Below are 19349 nucleotides of genomic sequence, written 5' to 3'. Positions count from 1 at the left end.
CCCTGATGTTCATTCATCTTTCCTGAAGGAAGAGGAAAGGAAGGGAAACAAACGTTTATGGGGGCCTTCTGTGTGCTGATGACATCAGCAGTCACAATTTACAGTTTTGAGTAATTCCTTTAGTGCGTGGCCCTGGGCGAGGTGATTTATGTGTGTTACACCTGCCGGGCTGGTACTGTTACCATCCCCACTTTATGCTACAGGAAAGTGAGGTGCAGGCTGTACTGGCGGATGGTAGAGCCTGCGCAGAGCCTGGGCTCTCGACTCCCTGCCATGTGCAGTGTCCCGGTAGAGCCTGGCCAGAGCCTGGGCTCTCGACTCCCTGCCATGTGCAGTGTCCTGGTAGAACCCTGCCTTGGGGCTGCCCCGCTCTGGCTCTGAGATGTTGGAGGTGGGGAGGGACACCAGGCTTTGTGATGATCAACTTTGTGAGGACCAGGTCCTTGATAGATGGACAAAAGCCACTGGCCACCTGGGTGGTCTTGTGCCCGAGATGGAGGTCTGGGAAAGTCCTGGTCGAGTGGCCAGCGTCTGCCCCCATCCCACCCCATTGCCTATTTCTCAGGTACTGCTAGGCCAGAAGCCTCCAGGAGCAGAGCAGAGGGCTAGATATCCAGCGGAGCAGGTGGACATCAAGCATGGGATCCTGAGGCCAGGTTGCCTCCACAAACTTCTGCAGGGGCTGTGGGAAGACATGAGGGGCACCGCTCCCTGGACAGTGCCCTCTCCTCGGAAAAGCGGGCAGGGAAGGGCAGGTTTCAGGCCACTCCCTGGTCCTCAGTGGCTGTCCCCAAGGGCTGATTTCTTTCTTCTCAGGGGATTCCCGACGGCTAGAATCTAGAAGTAGAAATATGAGCTCACCTTTGGCCTCCCTTGGCAAGACCCGGAGAGTGCCTCTACAGTCGGAGCCTGTGAATCCTGGGTAAGGAGCCAGCCTCTTGGGGTCTTTGTGTCCATGCCCCTGCCTCCTCCCGGCCGTCCCATGAACTCAGAGATTGACTCCTAGCGTCTTGGGGAAGTAATAAGTGAGGTATCTTTCCCTGGCCACCTCTTCCTTCTCGTCCTTTCTTCTGGGAGGCTGTGCATGCGTCTAAGCACAGCCTCCAGTGAGGTGCGGGCTGTGGGGTGGCTCGGCGTCCTTGCATTTATTTGCTGTGCATGAATTGGTTCTGCAGACACTGATGGCCCGGACGTTCTGGGCCCACCGTGTCACATGCGGGGCTCTCCGTGGAGGGAATCCTAGCCATCTTTCTGTCGCTTTCATCTTTGCGAAGCAGCTTTTTTTACCCCTCTCCTTGTTCTCCTGAACCCCACTTTGAGTCATCCGTGTCATGGCCAAGGGGGTCCACAGAGGTTAAGTGGCAGGCCTGGGGTCCTGCAGCCATTTCAGAGCAGAGCTGGGGCTGGGCTCCTGGGCTTGGGGACTCTTGTGGTCCTCTCCCCAAGGCTCTGCCCTTCAGCTGTTGCCCATCTGTCTCCGTCGGGAGGAGTCAGATACCCCGACGCCTGCGCCTTGGCTCACCCCCAGGCCAGGATGGGATTTGGGGGTGGATGTCCTCACGAGGCATCTTTTTTAGGCTTGGCGGGGGGTGGACCTGGTGCCAAACCCCCCCCACCCACCCCACCCCATGGCAGTCCAGGGGGTCCTAACTTGTCTGTCTTCCTTCTCCTTCCTGCCCGTTCCCAGGAGGCGGGGGCTAAAAATCTACGGAAATGGTAAGTGTAGGCTGTGGCCCACGGGCCCTCCTCACGCCCTTGCATTTGGGCGGATGGAGAGAAAGAGCATGGTGGACTGCCTTGTCAGTCAGGGTGGCTGGCCTGTGACAGTGCTGCCCGTGGCTCTCGGGTTAGGAGACTCCGCACCCTGAACAGGGATGTCCTGACTAACGTTGGAATCCCTCCGCTCACTGTGGGGTGGGCCGTGAGGGCGCCAGACCCCTGCCCGCCTCCCCACCCACGACAGTGACTTCCAGCCCATTACAGCCTTTTCTCCTTGAAGCCTAGTCCGCATATGGCTGCCTTGCCTCCTGCAGGCTCAAACCTTTGCATCCCAACCGCGCTCTAGCCCCCGCTCTGATGCAGGCTTTGGCCCCTCAGGACCCCCCAGGAGCTGGGCTGGGAGAACAAGAAGAGGCCTGTTCTGGTTGGATCCTTGCTCTCCAGCACCCCAAGTTTTCTCTCCCCATACACGGGGGGCAGGGAGGAGGGTGAGGGACAGAGTACAGGCTGCTTCATCTTGGCCAGGGCCCAGGGCCTCAGCTGCAGAGCGGTGACCCGGGCATCCCTGTCTGCAGAAGATGAGGTTGACATGCTGAATGGCACTCATGGCTCAGAAGAAAGGATCTCTGTCCCTTCCTGCTATGGTGGCATAGGTGCCCCTGTGAGCAGGCAAGGTGAGTGCAGACGCCCAAAGGGGTCTGAGTCCCTGGCAGCAGGAAAGACCCCAGTGAGCAAGGCCGCGAGAGGCATGGCCTCTCTTCCTGCCTGCTGCATCAGAGGCAGCTGCTTCTGCTCCTGGCTGACTGTGGGCACGTGCCTGCACCCCAGACCTGTTCGGAGCTTGGCTTGGCTTGAAGCCACGCATGGGCCCAGCCCTTAGTTCAGGAGGTCTGTTCAAGCCCCAGGGAAGGCTGTGGCTGGCACCTCAGGCTCAGTAGTTGCAGCCCGTGGGCTTAGTTGTACTGTGGCACGTGGGATCTTAGTTCCCTGACCAGGGATGGAACCCTGCATTGCATGGCAGATTCTTAATCGTGGGGCCACCAGGGAAGTCCCTAATTTAAAACATTGTCAAAAAAATAAAAATAAAAAAAAATAAAACATTGTCAGCCAACAAAAAAGTTGAAATAGTACAGCAGGTGCTCACACATCCTCCTCCTGTATTCGATAATAAGTGACATTTTGCCATGCTTGCTTTCTCTCCATATACATGTCTGGATGAACACAAGTGTATTTTTTTAGATGAACCATTTAGAAATCAATCACAGATATCGTGACAGTTCAGCTCTAAGTACTTCCCTGTGCATCTTCTAGGAGGAAGGGAATACATAACCACGAGGCTGTGATCACACCTCAGAATGTGAACAGCTCAGTAACTGTGACATCCCAGTGTTCCAAAATTTCTCCCAGAGCTTTTTTTTTTTTTTACTGATTTGGGTTCTACATGAGAGTCATGTCATATATCTGACTATTGTACTTCTGCAGAGCAGAGTCCCTGCCTCTTTTAAACGATGCTTTTTGAAGAGTCCAGACCACCTGCCCTGCAGGATGGGCCCCATTGTGACTTGTCTCCATGCTGTTAACTTGCTCCTCTGTCCACTGTACTGCCTGTGAATTAGGGGTGAGATTAGACATGTGATTCAGCTGAGGGTGAACTTTTCGACACTGTTTGTAATGTGACGTGGATGTTGTACCACTTCTTTGTTCGTCTTGAGTGCATTACTGAATCTCTGTGCCTCAGATTCCCAAAGCAGCTCATTTCCTCAGAAAAGCTGACACACGAAAAGTGTTTAGGACAGTCCCCGTTGTCTAGGGGCTTCCCTGGTGGCTCCAAAGGTAAAGCATCTGCCTGCAATGCAGGAGACCCTGGTTTCATCCCTGGGTTGGGAAGCTCCCCTGGAGAAGGGCATGGTAACCCACTCCAGTATTCTTGCCTGGAGAATCCCATGGACAGAGGAGCCTGGCGGGCTATAGTTCAGGTGGCAGCTGCTGTTAGCACGCCTCTTTCCATGTTTGGGGATCTCTCCCCCCTCCCCTGGACCCCCACCCCATCAGCCTCAGCTCTAGGCTGGGTTCAAGGACCTTGTCTGGTTGGCAGTCCCCGTGTGCAATGACTCGGAGCTGGTGGCCACCCTGACACGGAAACTGCGGGATCTGGAGCGGCAGGTGAAGGCCCAGACTGATGAGATACTATCCAAGGTGGGGCCCCAGCGGGCAGAGGGCCAGGGTCTGGTCCCAGGGGTGGAAGGGCCCAGGCTGGGGAGGCCAGTGAGGCTACTCTTGCAGTAGGCCAGAGACGATGGGTTCTCGAACCATCTCCCTGACCAGACCTCCCACCTCGGGGGCCAGAGCACGGAGCCTCGAGGTCTTCACCTCTGAGCCAGGCCTTCGCCCTCAGGTTGGGTGGCAGCAGTGGCTGCTGAGTGCTGGGCACCTAGGGGTGCTCCACACCCTTCCCTCCCGTTGGTGGAGTCACAAAAGGGCTCATCTGAGGTACAGAAGCGGTGGCTGCACCCAGGGTGGGGCAGGGGCTTCAAGCGGGCTCTTCCCATCCGGAAGGGGCTCCCATGCGCTCTGGAAGCCACCAGGCCCGCTCCCCTCCCACCTCCTTGCTGCAGACTCGGAAGATACAGGCCCTGGAGGAGATGGTGGAGACCCTCGAGAAGCACCAGGGTAAGAGGCCCTCTCTGCTGGCTGGCCAGCTCACCCCTGCACCTCCCCTAGGGCTGGTGACCCCTGGGCATCAGGGCTCCAGAGCATCCGGCTGAGTCCTGTGTGTATGTGTGTGGGGGGGTCTGGACAGTGGAGCCCAGAGAGGAGCAGTGACACCCAGGACGGTGCCCTTCTGTGAGGGACTGCATCCCCTGGGCACAGCCCTAGCCCACTCCTGAGTACAGAAAAGCCTGGAGGAAATGCCGCCCCCAGGAGCCTTGCTCTGGGGCAGGGGGTGGGGGGATGGAGGTTGGTGGCCTCCTGAGAGCCCGGGCGTCCCCTCTTCAAGGTCAGGGGAAGGGGCCAAGAGGTGGTTCTCAGGAATCCCTTGAGTTTTCAGAGGGGCAGCTTCTCTAGGTAAGCCTCAGGCCAAAGCTCTGGTCAAAGCCAGAAGCAAGCAGCCTGGCAGCCTGGGTGCAGGGGCCGTGGAACCCCTCCCGTCTCCCCACCCCAAGGCAAGGTGAGCCTGCAGCGGCAGGAGGAGCTGGAGACGGTGTGCGCGAAGCTGCAGCAGCAGGTTGGGGAGATGGAGGTGAGGGAGGTGGCGTGCCCAGGGCTGTCTGTCCCCAGACCCAGGGTCAGAGCCCGCTTCTCCGGGGTCCCCTCCGCACACACCCCACACAGGGCCCCTCCCCGCTTCCTCACTTTCGTCTTAAACCACTCTCCTCCGGCCTCGGCCTCGGCGGGGGCCTGCCTCGGGCTCTGTGGCTCTGTCAAGTTCTTTCCCGCCTCAGGACCCTGGTCAATGCCGTTCCTTCCACCTGAAATGTTGTTTTTCCCACCTTCCCCTGGTGGGTTTTCACTCATCCTCTCAAAGTCTCCGGTTGAGGCAGGGGGCCCTTCCCTAGGGGACCCCTTGAACTCTGACCTGGGCAGGTTCTCCCTCCTAGGCTTTCTGAGGACCACACCTCTTCTCTGGGGGACCACAGACACCACGAGGGAGGGAGGGAAAGACCCTTTTCTCCTGTTGGGTGCGGCACGGCCACGACCCGGCGCGGGGCCTGGAGTTGCAGTGAGCTGTGGAGCCGGAGGCCTGGCGGGAGTGGGTGAAGGAAGGGCATGGGGATGAGGAAGCGGCACCAGGAAGTATGGACGACTCAGAAGCCCTCCTGTGGCAAAGGATTGTGAGGCCAGCCCTGGAGAGGCCACACGGGGGTGGGCATATGTCTGAGCCTGCAGAGCGAGGCATTGCTGCCGCTCCTCCCGGTGGGGCCAGACCCACACGGCTCCCCGCAGCCATTGTGGCTGCCTTCAGCGAGTTCCTGCTTGTGCCGGGGTCTGTGCTAAGGACATGACACGTCAGTCATCCTCACAAGCTTCATCTGACAACTCCCATTTTACAAGGAGAAGCCTCAGGCTCTAGGAGAAGGGGCCTCCCAAAGCCACAGCAGGAAGTGGCCCAGAGCCCTGGCCCCATCCCCCCACGGCCCCATCGGCCGAGGCCTGAAGTGGGGGGCTGCACGAACGCCACCTGTTCCCTGGGAAGGGGCTGAGCTGACAGCGAGCGCCCCCTGACACCTCCGGCTTCTCTCCTCCCAGCGGTTCCTTGGTGACTACGGCCTGCAGTGGGTGGGCGAGCCCACGGACCAGGAGGATTCGGAGGATGTCGAGAGGGACTGGATGACGGCCAAGAAGTTCTGGAAGCCAGGTAGAGTTGGGGTCCACCCTGGCCCCTCCTGCAAAGGAAACGCCAACAGCTCCGGATTGCCCGCAGCTGTCAGGACACCAGCTTATTCGCGCCCTGCCTCCCTTGCCTTGCTGCTGTCACGGGGGCAGGAGGGAGAGGCCCCAGCCTCCAACACTGACCACCTAACCCCGGACTCTGCTTGCTCAAGTTGACAAAGGCTCCAGGGACCCAGAGATGCAAAATGTTAACAAGGCCTCCCTTGTCTCAGGCACCATAGTTTACAAAATGTCACCCATTCAAAAGCTGTGGCCCTTAGAAGCGATTCCCCCTCCTTTGGAAGCCGCCCCTCAGTCCAAGGGCTCAGCCACCTCTTTAGACTGCCTCTCCAGGTTGATTTGTAGCAAACCATTGGAATCCACCCACTTCGGTGGAACGCCACCACTTTTTAACTCGACTGCTAATATCTAGAGGGATGCACTCCAGAGATTTGGGGCCATTGAGCTGGCTGGGTTCTGAAAGCTGGGTCCATTTTTCCATCATTGCCTGGAAGGTAGTTCTCCAGGCTGTGGAGTAGGTCACACTTCTCCTGGGTGTGACCAGGATGCGAGGTGGGTTCTCATCTCCGCCCTCCCACCTAGCCCCGGTGTGATTTGGATACTCAAGTTCCATTCTCTGAGCCTCCAGTTCCTCATCTGTAGATGGGGCTGGGGTAGGGAACTGCTACCCACTCCAGCATTCTTGCCTGGGAAATCCCACGGACAGAGGAGCCTGGCGGGCTACATACAGTCCGTGGGGTTGCAAAGAGTCAGACGCGACTGAGCGCCTTTCACTTTCGTTCTTCCCCGTGGAGTTAATTAGGAGCCAGTGAGTTGCATGTGGCATCTGGCACTGACCTTGCTGGTTGTCAGTCCACAAATGGGAGCTCTCATTGTTTTCCGCCGTCAGAAGGCAGCGACAGCCTCTTGGGAGCATGAGCTTGGCCCTCAGGGGACCATCTGGAAGACAGCTGCCCTGTCTTAATTTCATAAGTTTACTGCTGGGTAAAAACCCAGGCTGAAAACCTGAGAGTCCCACCTTCTGCACTTTGGGCAGATCCCCCTAAGTCTCGGGGTACAACCCCTTCACTGTTTTTGCAAAAGTATCATTTCCCATTTTTACCACACTTACTAACTTATAGCATTTTTATAAATAGCCTTGACATGCGCCAGGAATGATTCCATTTTACAGATAAGGAAATGGAGAGACTTAAGTCTGAAGACTGTTGAGGGAAAGGGCAAGACTTAAGGCTGAGAGCCCACTGGGAGGTGGTTACAGTCATCCAGGCTGGAAGATAATATGATGCCCAGCATACGAGTGGGGCTGGTGAAGATGGGCAGAGCAGAGAGATTTATGAAGAGAATCCATGCTTTTGACAATTGAATGTACATCAGGGAGAGGGTGGGAGGAACCTGGGGTGACACTGGGGAGCATGGCTATGGGGAAGATGCCCAGTCCATTTGGGACATGGCAAAGCTGAGGGACTGTATGGCACCCAGGCCATGCCAGGAGCTGAACCCTATGCAGAGTGCTGAGTGTCTCCAAGGACCTCTGCCCCGATGAGAGGTGAGACCTGGTAGGCAACTGCCAGAAGCTATAAGAATGTCCCTCCCTAGGGTCTAGGACCAAAGGCCTTGCCAGCACTGCGCACGCATACACACACACACACACACCCCATCCCACCCCACCCCGTGTGGTGAGCCGGCTCAGGCCTCATGTGGCCCTGCTGACTTGTTGGAAGCCAGACTTCCTCCTGGGCAGTGGGGCCTCCCTGCTCCTTTGGGGAAGAGGTCAGACCAGACAGCTGGTTTCTGGACCTGGCTCTGTGGATTCCAGCCTCTTCCCTCAAAAAGAGAGCAGCCCCCACCTCCCCTCTGTTGTTGCTTTTGCTCGGAGTACGGTTGCTCTGAAGTCGCCTGTGAAAGCCACCCGGCCACGAGCTTTCCGTTTGTGTCCTCTTTCTTCTGCCTTTCAATTCTTCAACAGGGAGGGGCCTCAAGTTAGCTCTCCTGCCAGAGGAACATGTTTCTCATTTCTAGCAGCTTCTTTCTCCAGGGACTGCTGCAGCTTTTCCCCTTCTTCTCCCCAGAGCCTTGTCCCCAGGGGCCAGCTTGCCCCTGCCCCAAGGGTCCTCAGGTCCCTGAAGCTGGTCTCTGGCTGGCCCTGTTGCTCTGGCCGGTTTCTTAGGCTGTCTGATCCCCTGGAGAGGGAAATGGCAACCCACTCCCGTCTTCTTGCTTGGGGAAATGCCATGGACCGAGGAGCCTGGAGGGCTACAGTCCATGGGGGTCACAAAAGAGTCAGATACGACTTAGTGACTCAACAACAGCTGTTGGCTTCCACCCCCTGCAGACCCTGGGGCAGCAGGCCAGCTGACAGGTGAGCTGGGGTATCTGTATTAGGCAAACAGGCTGATCCAAACATTCTAGAGCCTGGGACTCTTGCCTTAGGGAGGCCAACGAAGGGCCCAGGGGCTTGAGAGGAAGCCTTGCAAGGGCTTAGCCCCAGGCCAGGTCGTTCACCCCTTCCCACCAGTAAGCTGCATGGAGGCTGTGCCAGGCGCTGCAGGGTGTGCAGAGAGACATGAAAGGCACCGTTCGGCTCTGGTCCTAACCACCTTCGAGTCAGGTGCCGCGCCTCAGGGCTGAGCACTGTGGCCAACTCTGAGTCCTCACTCCCTTCTGCCCACCCCTCTGAGCACTTCAGTCCTCCAACCCTTCGTCCAGTTCCTGCTTTCCTCCTACCATCCCCACCTCCCCAACCCTTTTCCCCAAGCCCAGGCTCCTGTATCTCCGCTCCAGAAGCCACCCTGCCTCCTCTGTGGGGCTGCAGCCGGCTTCACTCATCCGCAGGCGGCCCTCGAGCCCCTGGAACTGGGTCGGCCTAGACCTCAGGCAGGCTGGCCGCCTCCCACCAGCTCAGGCCTGTGCTGTGACCACTCCCCCCGCCAAGTGCCCTGCCCCCTTTTTCTCCACTCCTTTGAAGCTCAGCTCAAAGCCCACCTGCTCGGGCAAATGTGCATGGAGCGCCTGCTTGGCGCCAGGAATGGTGCCGCCCTGCAGCTGCCTGGGCGCATGGTTAGGGGCCCTGCGTTAGAGTGAAAGCCTTAAAGGCCCTGGCTGAAGAGGGGGGCGTGGGTCAGATCAGACCCTGTACGGGGAGACCGCTTTCCCCTCTGAGTCCACATCCTGCTCTGTGAAGTGAGGAGATGGCACAAGTGACCAGCCCCCTCCCCAGGCCATGGAGAGCCCGCGTGCCCCTAGGCTGTGGAGCGTCCTCTCAGGTCGACGTGCAGTCAGTGACCAGTGGCTGTGTCCATTTACTGCTCTGGCCCTGCGGTGCTCCAGAGCGCCAGCACAGGGCTTGTTCGACCCAAAGGCCAGGGCAGGTGCCCATGCACTGACTGGCCCATGCAGGGCCTGGGTGGTCAGAGCCCCTGCACAGGGTGAGGGGGGATGGGCAGCACAACCCTCAGAGGCGCGGCCCGAGCCGTCAGACCCTGCTGAGTCAGGCTGGTTGTGGTGCCAGAGGTAACCAGACTCTGGGGGCCTGTTTTTTCCCTGCTGGTTCCTCTGAAGAGCGGAGTAACTGTAGGCGAAGTCCCCAGAGCAGGGCCTGGCTTGCAGGTGCGTGGAAACGGTGGGTTTGCTTCCTGTTCAACCGCCTTCACCTGGGTGCTTGGGGACGGGCCTGCTGGGATGCTTCGGGCACTGCTGGCATATCATGGCAGCCAGCTGGCCTCCCACGAGGGTGGGCCCCCCCACTCACCCATGCATAGTCGCAGGGTCTAACCCTCCTGTGGGCCCTGTGGCCCCCTTGGTGGCACTTAACCACAGGCCACGGGCACTGTCTGTCTCCCTGTCTCCTTTGCTCAAGTCTGAGCCTGAGGAGGGCAGAACCTGGGTGTGGGCACTGCCGTGCCACTCGGGGAGGGCAGAGCATGGCCGCTCTGGGCACGCTTGCTGGATGGCAGGGTGGTGGGTGGGGAATGGACCCAGGGCTTCTTGAGCAACCCTCTCTGGGCCAGGCTCAGGGCTGGATGCTCTTGCCAGGAAGACAGACAGAATGACAGCAACCTGTGACAAGGACCAAGAGTGGGCCCAAGGGTTCCAGAAGCCCAGGAGGAACAGGGACCCAGGCCTGGGGGTGAGGGGAGGGGCTCCTGACAAGGGCCTCTCCTCAGAGGTGGTGAGAGGGCACCCTAAACCCTGAGATGAGCAAGAGGGTGGGCTGTGAGTGGCGACAGCGGCCCTGTCTGCCAGGCACTTCCTGTGAGCCTCCCTGCAGCCCTGTGAAGCGGGGCCTGTTATCGGCCTCGTTGTGTAGAACAGGAAGCTGAGGCCCAGAGACGCTGGCCCACGTGCCCAGGGTCCCACAGCTAGGAAGTGGTAGCCCTGCTCGTACGGCTCCAGAGCGCGAGTCCGGAGAGCCTGCCGATGGTGGCTGCAGAGCTGGGGCCCCGAGGATCTGGGGAGCTGGGCCCAGGGAGCGTGACTTGATCTCCGAGCCTCAGCACTCCCCTCCGGAAGTAAAATCATGGGCCCTCACAAGTCGGGTGAGGGTCTCCCTGCACTGTGCCCCTCCTTGGGGAGGAACCCGTAAGCAGAATCCAGAGAACCAGCACTGAGAGGCAACAGAGGACAAAGGCCGAGGGTCACCTGGGCCCTGCACGTGGCGTGACCCGGGGCGTGTCGCCTCCTCGGGCCCAGGCCCCTCATCTGTAGAGTGGAAGCAGGAAGGCCTGCCTCTCGGTGCTCGCCACGTAGTCAGAGAGTTCTAGTATCTCCCCCCAACTCCCTGGAGAAGCTGCAGCTCAGAGAGGAAGTGCCCCACTTGACCTCTGTCTGACCTGCCTCATCCCATGTGACATGGCTGCCAGGTTGCTGGAGGGTGTGGGGGGGCCCAGCTTCTGTTGAGCACTCCCTGCTGTGAGAGGGTGATGCCTGGCCCTTCCTGCCTTATTCTTTCAGCCCTGGTTTGTCCAGAGCTGCGTTTCCTTCTCTGGGGGTGCCTTGTCTCACTTTGGATCTGCGGCATCTGATACCTGCCAGCCCACCCTGCTTTCACTTCTCCACCCTGGCTGGGAGAGATTTCCTTGGCAAACTGTCCTTTTCCCTTTTGTTGCTTCTGGGCGTCCTCCCCTGGCCTTCTGCCTGCGCCTTCCCCCTGTCGACCCGTCAGCTCCCTGAAAGAGCCCAGGCCCCAGGAGGCGGCTCCTCTCGCCTCTGCTCTGCATGGCCTCCTCTGGCCGAGTAACGTGACTTCCTGGGCCTCTCTTTCCCATCTGTAGGAAGCTAGGGACAGGGGCAGGCATGGAAAGTGATGAGCTGCTCTGTTGTTATTTTTAGGTTTACCGAGATGTTCTGAAAGTAGTTAGTTATTAAAGGAAAATAGTGTCTTGATGTTGTTCTGACTCATACCAGGGATACCCAGGATGTTCTGTGAATTTTTCTTGGGAGCCTCAGGGACCCCGGGGGACCCTAGGAGAGGGCGAGGCAGGTGCAGCCCCTACAGCAGTAGCAGGTGCAGACAGGCAGAGGGGAAGGCCAGCGGGGCTACCGTTTCAGCAGCCACAAAGGCAACAGGAAGCAGGGCCACCCACATCTGTACTTCCCCGGTAAAGCCACTGCACTTCTGTGGGGGAAGGAACTGGGTCCCCAGAAACCTGACCCACATCCTGCCGCACCCTGGCTGTCGTGGTGAAAAACAGCTTCCAAGAAGGACCAGAAAGCCCCAACGGTGTTTGCTTGTTTTCATTTGTTTGCTTTCGGCTGCACCGTGTGGCAGGCATGTGGGACCTCAGTTCCCCTAGCAGGAATCAAACTTGCGCCCCCTGTATTGGAAGCACAGAGTCTTAATCACTGGACTGCCAGGGAAGTCCCCAGGCACCAGTATTTTGCAGCCTTGCCACCCTAGTAGATGACTTACTTAGGGGCTAGATCCCTTCAAAGACAGAACAGGCTCCTGGCCTGCCCCCCACCAGCATCCCAGCTGCCCTGTCCCCCTTTCTGCGCTGGCACCTGTCCTGACTGTCCCCACCGCCCCACCTACACCCCATGAAGCTTAGGAACAGCTATATGGAGAAGCAGAGGCCAAAGCTGTCAGCTTGTCAAAGGGCTCTGTGACTCAAGAAATGTATGTCCAACCCAAGGTCTGTCCCATGTCCCTTCTGTCCAGTGGCTGTCCTGACCCTCCCCTCCCTCTCCTGATGGCGCAGATGGGTAGGAAAAACAGATTTCAGCTCAACCACTTCTAACTCGCCAAGTGGCCTGGGGCAAGTCACTTTCTGTCTCTGTGGGCCTGTTTCCTCTTGTGTAAAATGGAGATTGAGTAAGCCCTGCCTCGTAGCCTCTGGCCTGGCCTGAGGCCCATTCCTCAGGACTCTGCTGGAAGTCCTCTGGGATCCTCATAGCCCTCCTCGTACTGTCATCATCCCCTTCCAGAAGAGAGTGCTCTGGTGCCGAGCAGTGAAATGGCTTGACCAGGGTGACGCAGGGAGAAGGAAAGAGCTGGAATTTGAGCTCAGACTGCTGGGAACTCGGCACTGAGCCTTTCAGCTGCTAACTCCGTGCCTGGCACATCTGACCCGGGATCAGTCCTGCTCCCACCACTTACTGTGTGTGTCCCTAGGCCAGCCTTTAACCTCTAGCCCTTCGTTTCCTAATATGGAAAATGGGGATGTTCATAGTCCCTACAGCATAGGGTTGGTATGAAGAGAGAACAGGATAATAGATGGTAAACCCCTAGCACAGAGCAGATGCTCACTAAAAGACAGCCAGTATTATTACCTAGGTCAGCTGTCCTTCTCCCTCCCCAGGGGGGTCACTTAAAGAGATGCTAAGTCCCCTGCCCAGCGTGGGAGGGGGCCATGAAGGCCAGGGCCCCAGAGCACACAGCAGCCCCGAAGAGAGGCTCATGGGTGTCCGTCCCCTTTGCCAGGGGACTCGTTGGTTCCCCCCGAGGTGGACTTTGACAGGCTGCTGGCCAGCCTGAAAGATCTCAGCGAGCTGGTGGGAGACAGCGACGCCCAGTTGATGCCGGTGCCCGACAGAGTGCCGCTCCGGACCCTTGAACCCATCCCGCTGAGGCTCTACCGGAACGGCATCGTGATGTTCGATGGGCCCTTCCGGCCCTTCCATGATCCCTCCACGCAGGTAGGTGTGACGGGGAAGGGGAGACAGGCCCAAGCACCCTCAAGCTGCTCCGGTGGCCGACCTCTTGCTCACTATTAAATGGGCCCAGCTCTCCCCCAGCACCCCAGGCTCATGTGCAGCCTTCAGCAGCACCCCTACCCACCCAAGCCCTGGGGCCCTACTTCCAGAGTAGGATCCACAGAGGGAGCCCGCCCCAGTAGCCTGCCATCTAGACAGGAAACAGGGTCCAGCCCAGGCCTCATCCAACCTCTCTCCCCACAGCGCTGTCTTCGAGACATACTGGATGGCTTCTTCCCTTCAGAGCTCCAGCGGCTGTACCCTGATGGCGTCCCCTTTAAGGTGATGGGCTGATCCCAGAACCACTTACGCACTCCCAGTGTGGGGATTTTGCACAGGGGGTGGGATTGCTTTCTCAGGCCTCACCTAGAGGTGCTGCCCACCTCAGGGGACCCTCCTGCTCCCCCACCCCCCACCATCTGATGACCTCTCCAGAAGGAGAAGGAGCCTGAAACCAGCCTGGGAAGGGAGCTGGGAGGCTGTGGTGGCCCCTGGGGCTCCAGCTGCAGCAGCAGCAGCAGGGAAGGCTGGAGGCTGAGCAGCAGGCAGTGCCCCCTGCTGGCTGCCTCGAAGCACAGCCTTCAGCCTGGGACCCTCCTCCACCATGTCCAGGACACCTGGACCAACTGGGGACAGCGAAGTGTCTGTACAGAGGCGACCTGGATGCTCCCAGGGGCTCCTGGCACCTCCTCTTTGGGGTGGAAGGCAGTGCCTTGGGAGGAAGCAGATGTTGGGACTAAAGAACTTGAGGTGCAGCCAGCCCCCTGCTGTGGGGGCGGTGGGCGGTGAAATGAGGGTGACTGGACCAACCTGAGGCCATGCCCCGAGGGTGGTGCGTTAGTTCCACAATGTGAGCATGTGAGGCAGCGCGTGCCAGCCCGGCTTGGAAACTACCGTGAGTCACGACCGGGGGTGTTCAAGGCAGTGCATGCCAAGCCAGGCTTTGCCCTCTCCTAAACACCCTCATCCCTCCCCTGCTCTGGGAGGGGGATGTCAGCACTGTGACTCCAGCTGGCGTGAGGCAGGGAGCTTGCAGGGAGAGCAAGGGTCAGGTGGCTGAGAGCAGCATGAACAGCAGCTCTCCTGCTCTCTCCCAGGGCCTCGGTTCCCTCATCTGCAACATGGGGATTGCGGCAGGCCACCCCGCGGGCCTGTTCCTGGGGCCTCTGTTTGGGCACGGAGGGGTGGGGATGAAGCCCAGGGCTGAAGAGCTGTGTCTGCCGCTGTTTCCCTTCCTTCTTGCCAGGTGAGTGACCTGCGCAGTCAGGTCTACCCAGAGAACGGGCTGGACCCGTTCCCAGGTGAGGGCCGCGTGGTGGGCCTGCAGAGGATTCGAAAACCCTTGGACAGCATAGAGCATCCAGGTGAGCTCGGCCCTGCGGCTGAGCCAGGTGGTAGGAATGCTGTGCCCAACAAGCTCCAGGTGAGCCTCCTCCAGCATCACTCCAGTCCCCACCTGACCAAGGCTCCCCGATGCCTTCCCTGCAGGCTCCAGGATGACCGCCGAGAAGTTTCTGAACAGGCTCCCCAAATTTGTGATCCGACAAGGCGAGGTGATTGACATCCGGGGCCCGATCCGGGACACCCTGCAGGTGAGCCCAGCCCTGGCTCCCCAGGCCTTACCGTGTGTGTGTGTGTGGTTGCCATCAACCCTCACCCAGCCAGCCAGAGCAATGGTTAATCTGGAGGCTCAGGCTTGGGGGTCCCTCAGGATGGCCTGCATGGAGAGACAGGCCCCTCACAGCTAGCTGTTCCATGGTCTCCTGGAAATGATGGGGCTGCTGAGGGCTCTGAGTGAGGACCAGAGAGCTTCAGACACAATATGGGGGCAGGAGCTGTAAGAACAGGCAGGTCAGGGGACTCTAGCTGGGGGTAAGCTCAAGTCCAGGCCACCTCAAGGTTCAGTCCGAAATACACCTTCCTGGGCTTCACAGAACTCACCATGCCCTCTTCTCACTCCCTGTCCTCCCCTCCCCCTGTGAAAGGTACCAAACCCGTTTCCACCCCCAACTCTGCCTTCACCACACGTGGCCAAGTCCTGCCAGATCTGTCGATCCCCAGAACTGCTCCCAAATCCATCTCCTCTCCAGTTCTGTCCCTGTCAACCTAGCCCAGGCTCCCGTGTCTCCCAGACAACTGCAGTGGCCCCCTCACTGACCTCACCTCGACTCCCACCCTGCCAGCCATCCTTCCCTAGCAGCCTCTGTGCCCTTTTAAAAATGCAAATTGGATCTTGTCTCTTTCCTGTTGAAACCCTCCAGTGGTTCCTAGGTAAAGCCTGTCATTCCTTCCTGGTCCTCTTCCCATCTTTTACCTTTTCTCTCTTCCCAGTCCAGCCTGATCCCCATGAACCAAGAAGGAAAGAAAGTGAAGTCGCTCAGTTGTGTCCGACTCTTTGTGACCCCATGGACTGTAGCCTACCAGGCTCCATCCATAGGATTTTCCAGACTCTTAAATGTATCACCTCTTCTCAGAAGCCTTCTCTCATCTATGCTATCTGGGATATCCTTGTCCCCTCCACTTCCATTTCTAAGAACTCCTCTTCACCCTTCAGTCAGCTCAGGTGTCATTTCCCTAGGGAAATGCTGGGTTAGGCATCCAGCCTGGTCGCTGCCTGTCGGATTCTGTCTTCCCCACTAGAATGAGGGAATGATGGAGTCACCTCCCAAAGCTTCCCTTCTGTTTCCTCTCCTTGGGCCCGGGTTTACACACTGGGCCACTTTTGGCTCACTGGTCTCATCCATCCCTGGGCAGGGAGACGTCCCCTGTAGGGGTTGGGGGAGGCCCTGACTCTGGCAGGGCCCAGGGCTCTGTCACTCCATCAATGCTTTCCAGAACTGCTGCCCGTTGCCTGTCAGGATCCAGGAGATCGTGGTGGAGACGCCTGCCTTGGCTGCTGAGCGTGCGAGGTGAGGGCCGAGTGGAGAGGTGAGGATGCTGGGCTTGGGTTCCTCGGGGGAGCACCGACGCCCTCTGGGTCCGCAGGAGCCGGGAGTCTCCGGAGTCGCCGGCGCCCCGGCTGTCCATGCTGCGCATCAAGTCTGAGAACGGCGAGCAGGCTTTCCTCCTGATGATGCGGCCGGAAGACAGGGTCGGCGATGTGCGCGCCCTGCTCGCACAGGCCAGGTGGGCGTTGGGCACGGCTGGCGACCAAAGTGGGGCTCAAGTGCCACGACCCAGCCTGACCTGTGCTTCCCTGTCCCCAGGGCCGTGGAGCCCACCACCTTCGAGATCTTCAGTACGTTCCCGCCCACAGTCTACAACGACGACGCGCTCACACTGCAGGCCGCGGGTCTGGTGCCCAATGCCACGCTGCTGCTTCGGGTTCGCCGGGCCTTGCCGCCTGCCCCCGGCCCCAAATAAACCGCCCGCCCGCCTGATACCGGCTGCTCCGTGAGGCTCTCTTGGCCGGGCAGCCCCACTGCGCTAGCTCTGAGGATCCGCCGTAACCCGAGCCCCAGCTGGCGGCCCTGGCCCCGGGTCTTTGTCCTGTAGGTTCCTCTTTCTGCCCCGAGGGCTAAGCTGCTCCAGGGGAGGGAGGGCCTGGGCCTGCCCGGGCCCGGCACCTCCTGGGCCAGCGGATCCCTGAGCCCAGACACGCACAGGACAAGCACATAGGGACGCTTCAACACTGCATGAGAGCCACTGCCCCCGCCCTGGCAGAACTGCACCTGGGCACCCACTTCCACGACACCCCCACACCGAGCTGAGCTGTCAGGACACAGGCAGGAGGGCATAGGGTGCCGCCCTGTTACTGACTGGCATGCAGACGTGCAGTGCACACCAGGGCACAAGCGCATCATGGGCACCACCACATGCACGGGCACTGCAGGGTGACCCGCCCCCCAGCATCTCTAGAAACCGACGGCCCAGCACAATTGTGTGTGTGTGTGTGATCTGGGCATATATCCAAACACATGCATTGTCACACACAAAGGTGCCACACGGGACTGCCAGTCGACCTGCCCACCGAGCACAGCCTCAGCACAGTCACGTCTGCCACCAGCTCTGCTCAGAGCCGGGACCCGGGAGGCACAGGCCACACCAGACAGACACGGTGCCAATGGAATGGAACATTTAATTGTTTCTGTGGTGCTCCCGGACAGGGATTGCGGGGCCTTTGGCAGAGCCTTGGCTAATGGAATCAACAAAGGTGCCCATCAGCCAGTGCCAGGCAGGGTGGCAGCCTCAGGACCGAGCTGAGGACAACCAGCACTTGGGCTGTTGCTTAAGACAATTTCTGAGACCGGTGGGTGAGGAATGTTGCTGCTGAATGGAGAAGAGGGGGCTTACAGTTAGGGGAGGAGAAGGGGTCTTGGGTTGAGGGGAGGGGCTCCCCGTTCAGAAGGTTAGGAATAACAGGGAGTTGGTCACAAGGTCCTTCATGGCAGGGTGATCGCTGGGGGCGGGGAATGTGATGACGAAGTCCAGGGGGGTGACTTGGCTCAGGCCAGTTTCAGGAACTCCTGCAGTGTGTTTTGTTCCACAGCCTCCACGAAGAGCTCATAGTCCTAGGGGAGGGGAAGAGAAGCGGTCACCAGAGTGCTGGTGTGCTGTCTCAGGTGACTCAGGCTGGTGTCCTCCTGTAACGTTTCCTCCACCCCCAGCCCCGAGGCCCATACCCCACAATACTGGTCCCCGTTGACAATCTGGGGTGGGGTGGCCTTAGGGTTGCCGGCCAAGGCTCGCATCTCGTCCCGCAGGGCGTTGTCTTGGGAGATGTCCACTAGTTGGTACTGGATGCGCTTCCCATCCAGGATGCGGGTCACCTCACTCTGCTGGGACTTGATCTGGGTGGGGGCAGAGGGCGGGTAGGGGTTAGCAAGCAGCCTGGAAGATTGAGGGGGAGAACCCTGGGCAGAGACAAAGGGGCTGTGGTCAGGAGCTTTGGTCCCCCCTGTCCCCCTACACACCCTAGGGGAGGGTTCTGGCCACAGGGAGTTGGGAGGATGAGTCAGGCTTGTGGTGGTGTGGAAGAAGAGAGGGACCACCAAACATGAGGAGGGGAGTCAGGGTGAAGGTAAGTGAGAAATTCAGGGTGGGGAGAGCCAGAGGCTCAGCAAGGGGAAAGCAGGGCAGGCCTGGGTGGAGGCTGCTAAGGGGCCATCCCCGCCCCAAGTACAGACACAGTGGAGGGAGGAAGGGCCAGATAAGGACAGGGTCAAGGATCGGCCTCGTAGTGGGGGTGCGGAGGTCCCAGGATGCCCTCAGTAAATGTTCAAGGCTCAGGATGGGGCTGTAGAACCTGCCCCCAGCCCAACTCCCGGAGGCCATGCCCAGCACCTCGGCGCCCCCGCCCTGGGGGCGGGTCCCAGGCGTCGGGTCCAGAGCCCCGGAACCGCCGCCCGCGCTCTAGCCCAGGGCGCACACTCACTTCGCGGGAGCCGGTGACCGACGTGCTGTAGACGCGCAGGCCACTCATGCTGCGGGTGGACCGACAGGAGGACAGGCAGACAGACGGCGGTGGCAGCAGCTGCACGGCCTAGAGACGAGGCCGCCGCGTTCGGGAGCGGTTTCCTTCCTGCTCAGCCCGCGAGTCACCGCTCTCGGGACCAATGGGCGGCGCGGACAGGCGTGCAGCCGGGGCGGGGCCTGCGCGACCCCGCCCCGCGCACCGCCGGGGGGGGGGGGGGGCCCTCCCCTCCCGCTTGGGGACTGGGCGCGCCGGGGACCCGCGTCCCACGCAGGGCCGCCCGTTTCAGCCCTCCCCGGCCTGGGGCTCACAGTGTAAGGCCAGGGAGCGATCTGATGGAAAGGGCGGGGGCAGGGGCTTGGCAGAGGCCGCCTCAGCCTCGCCCAGGTTTGCTGCACCCAACTGGTTGCCCTCCCCTGGGTGCCACGACGCCGCTGCTCAGCTCCGGGCTTTGAAAGCTCGGGGCTGTTCTCAGTTCCCCGCCTAGGGAACCTGGCTCCAGTCGAGCATTGTCCTTGCGGCCACCCACACATAGCTAACCCCGCGGGGCACGCCACGTCAGTGACAACCCCTCGCTGCGAGTTTCCCCCAGAGCTCCTCTCCCGCTCACAGGCAGGTTCAGACAAGGGTGGTG

The 19349-nt window shown here is 59.8% G+C and overlaps 2 protein-coding genes across 8 annotated transcripts in view; one reads left to right on the top strand and one right to left on the bottom strand.

The window, feature by feature from the left end:
- Positions 1-16682, top strand: part of UBXN11 (UBX domain protein 11) — a 29588-nt gene extending 12906 nt beyond the window's left edge. Inside the window, exons 2-15 of one of the 7 annotated variants that reach the window (XM_018056321.1) lie at positions 817-922; positions 1688-1716; positions 2295-2393; positions 3815-3882; positions 4335-4389; positions 4884-4960; positions 5968-6076; positions 13031-13245; positions 13507-13584; positions 14549-14666; positions 14791-14894; positions 16138-16211; positions 16288-16428; positions 16509-16682. In XM_018056321.1, coding sequence (XP_017911810.1) covers positions 852-922; positions 1688-1716; positions 2295-2393; positions 3815-3882; positions 4335-4389; positions 4884-4960; positions 5968-6076; positions 13031-13245; positions 13507-13584; positions 14549-14666; positions 14791-14894; positions 16138-16211; positions 16288-16428; positions 16509-16665 — 1395 coding nt within the window. In that variant the 5' untranslated portion in view covers positions 817-851 and the 3' untranslated portion in view covers positions 16666-16682. Of the gene's footprint in view, positions 1-816; positions 923-1687; positions 1717-2294; positions 2394-3814; positions 3916-4275; positions 4390-4883; positions 4961-5967; positions 6077-13030; positions 13246-13506; positions 13585-14548; positions 14667-14790; positions 14895-16137; positions 16212-16287; positions 16429-16508 lie in introns of those variants that run through there. The other 6 variants (XM_018056316.1, XM_018056318.1, XM_018056327.1 and 3 more) reach the window with 6 other exon arrangements.
- Positions 17361-19026, bottom strand: SH3BGRL3 (SH3 domain binding glutamate rich protein like 3). The gene is made up of 3 exons (XM_018056334.1): positions 18677-19026; positions 17925-18092; positions 17361-17813 (listed from the first exon to the last, which is right to left on the bottom strand). The coding sequence occupies exons 1-3, from the start codon at positions 18722-18724 to the stop codon at positions 17748-17750; spliced, it is 282 nt and encodes a 93-aa protein (XP_017911823.1). The 5' UTR covers positions 18725-19026; the 3' UTR covers positions 17361-17747.

The sequence above is a fragment of the Capra hircus genome, chromosome 2 (genome assembly GCF_001704415.2).
Source record: "Capra hircus breed San Clemente chromosome 2, ASM170441v1, whole genome shotgun sequence".
Taxonomy (NCBI): Eukaryota; Metazoa; Chordata; class Mammalia; order Artiodactyla; family Bovidae; genus Capra; species Capra hircus.
The sequence above is the reverse complement of the archived record's forward strand: the minus strand, read 5'-3'. Positions and strand labels throughout refer to the sequence as shown.

Coding starts and splice junctions, on each gene's coding strand:
- SH3BGRL3 (XM_018056334.1), bottom strand. CDS start 18,724: ATGAGTGGCCTGCGCGTCTACAGCACGTCGGTCACCGGCTCCCGCGAA. Junction 18,093..18,676: donor CGGTCACCGGCTCCCGCGAA/GTGAGTGTGCGC, acceptor GCCCCCACCCAG/ATCAAGTCCCAGCAGAGTGA. Junction 17,814..17,924: donor ACGGGGACCAGTATTGTGGG/GTATGGGCCTCG, acceptor CCCCTCCCCTAG/GACTATGAGCTCTTCGTGGA.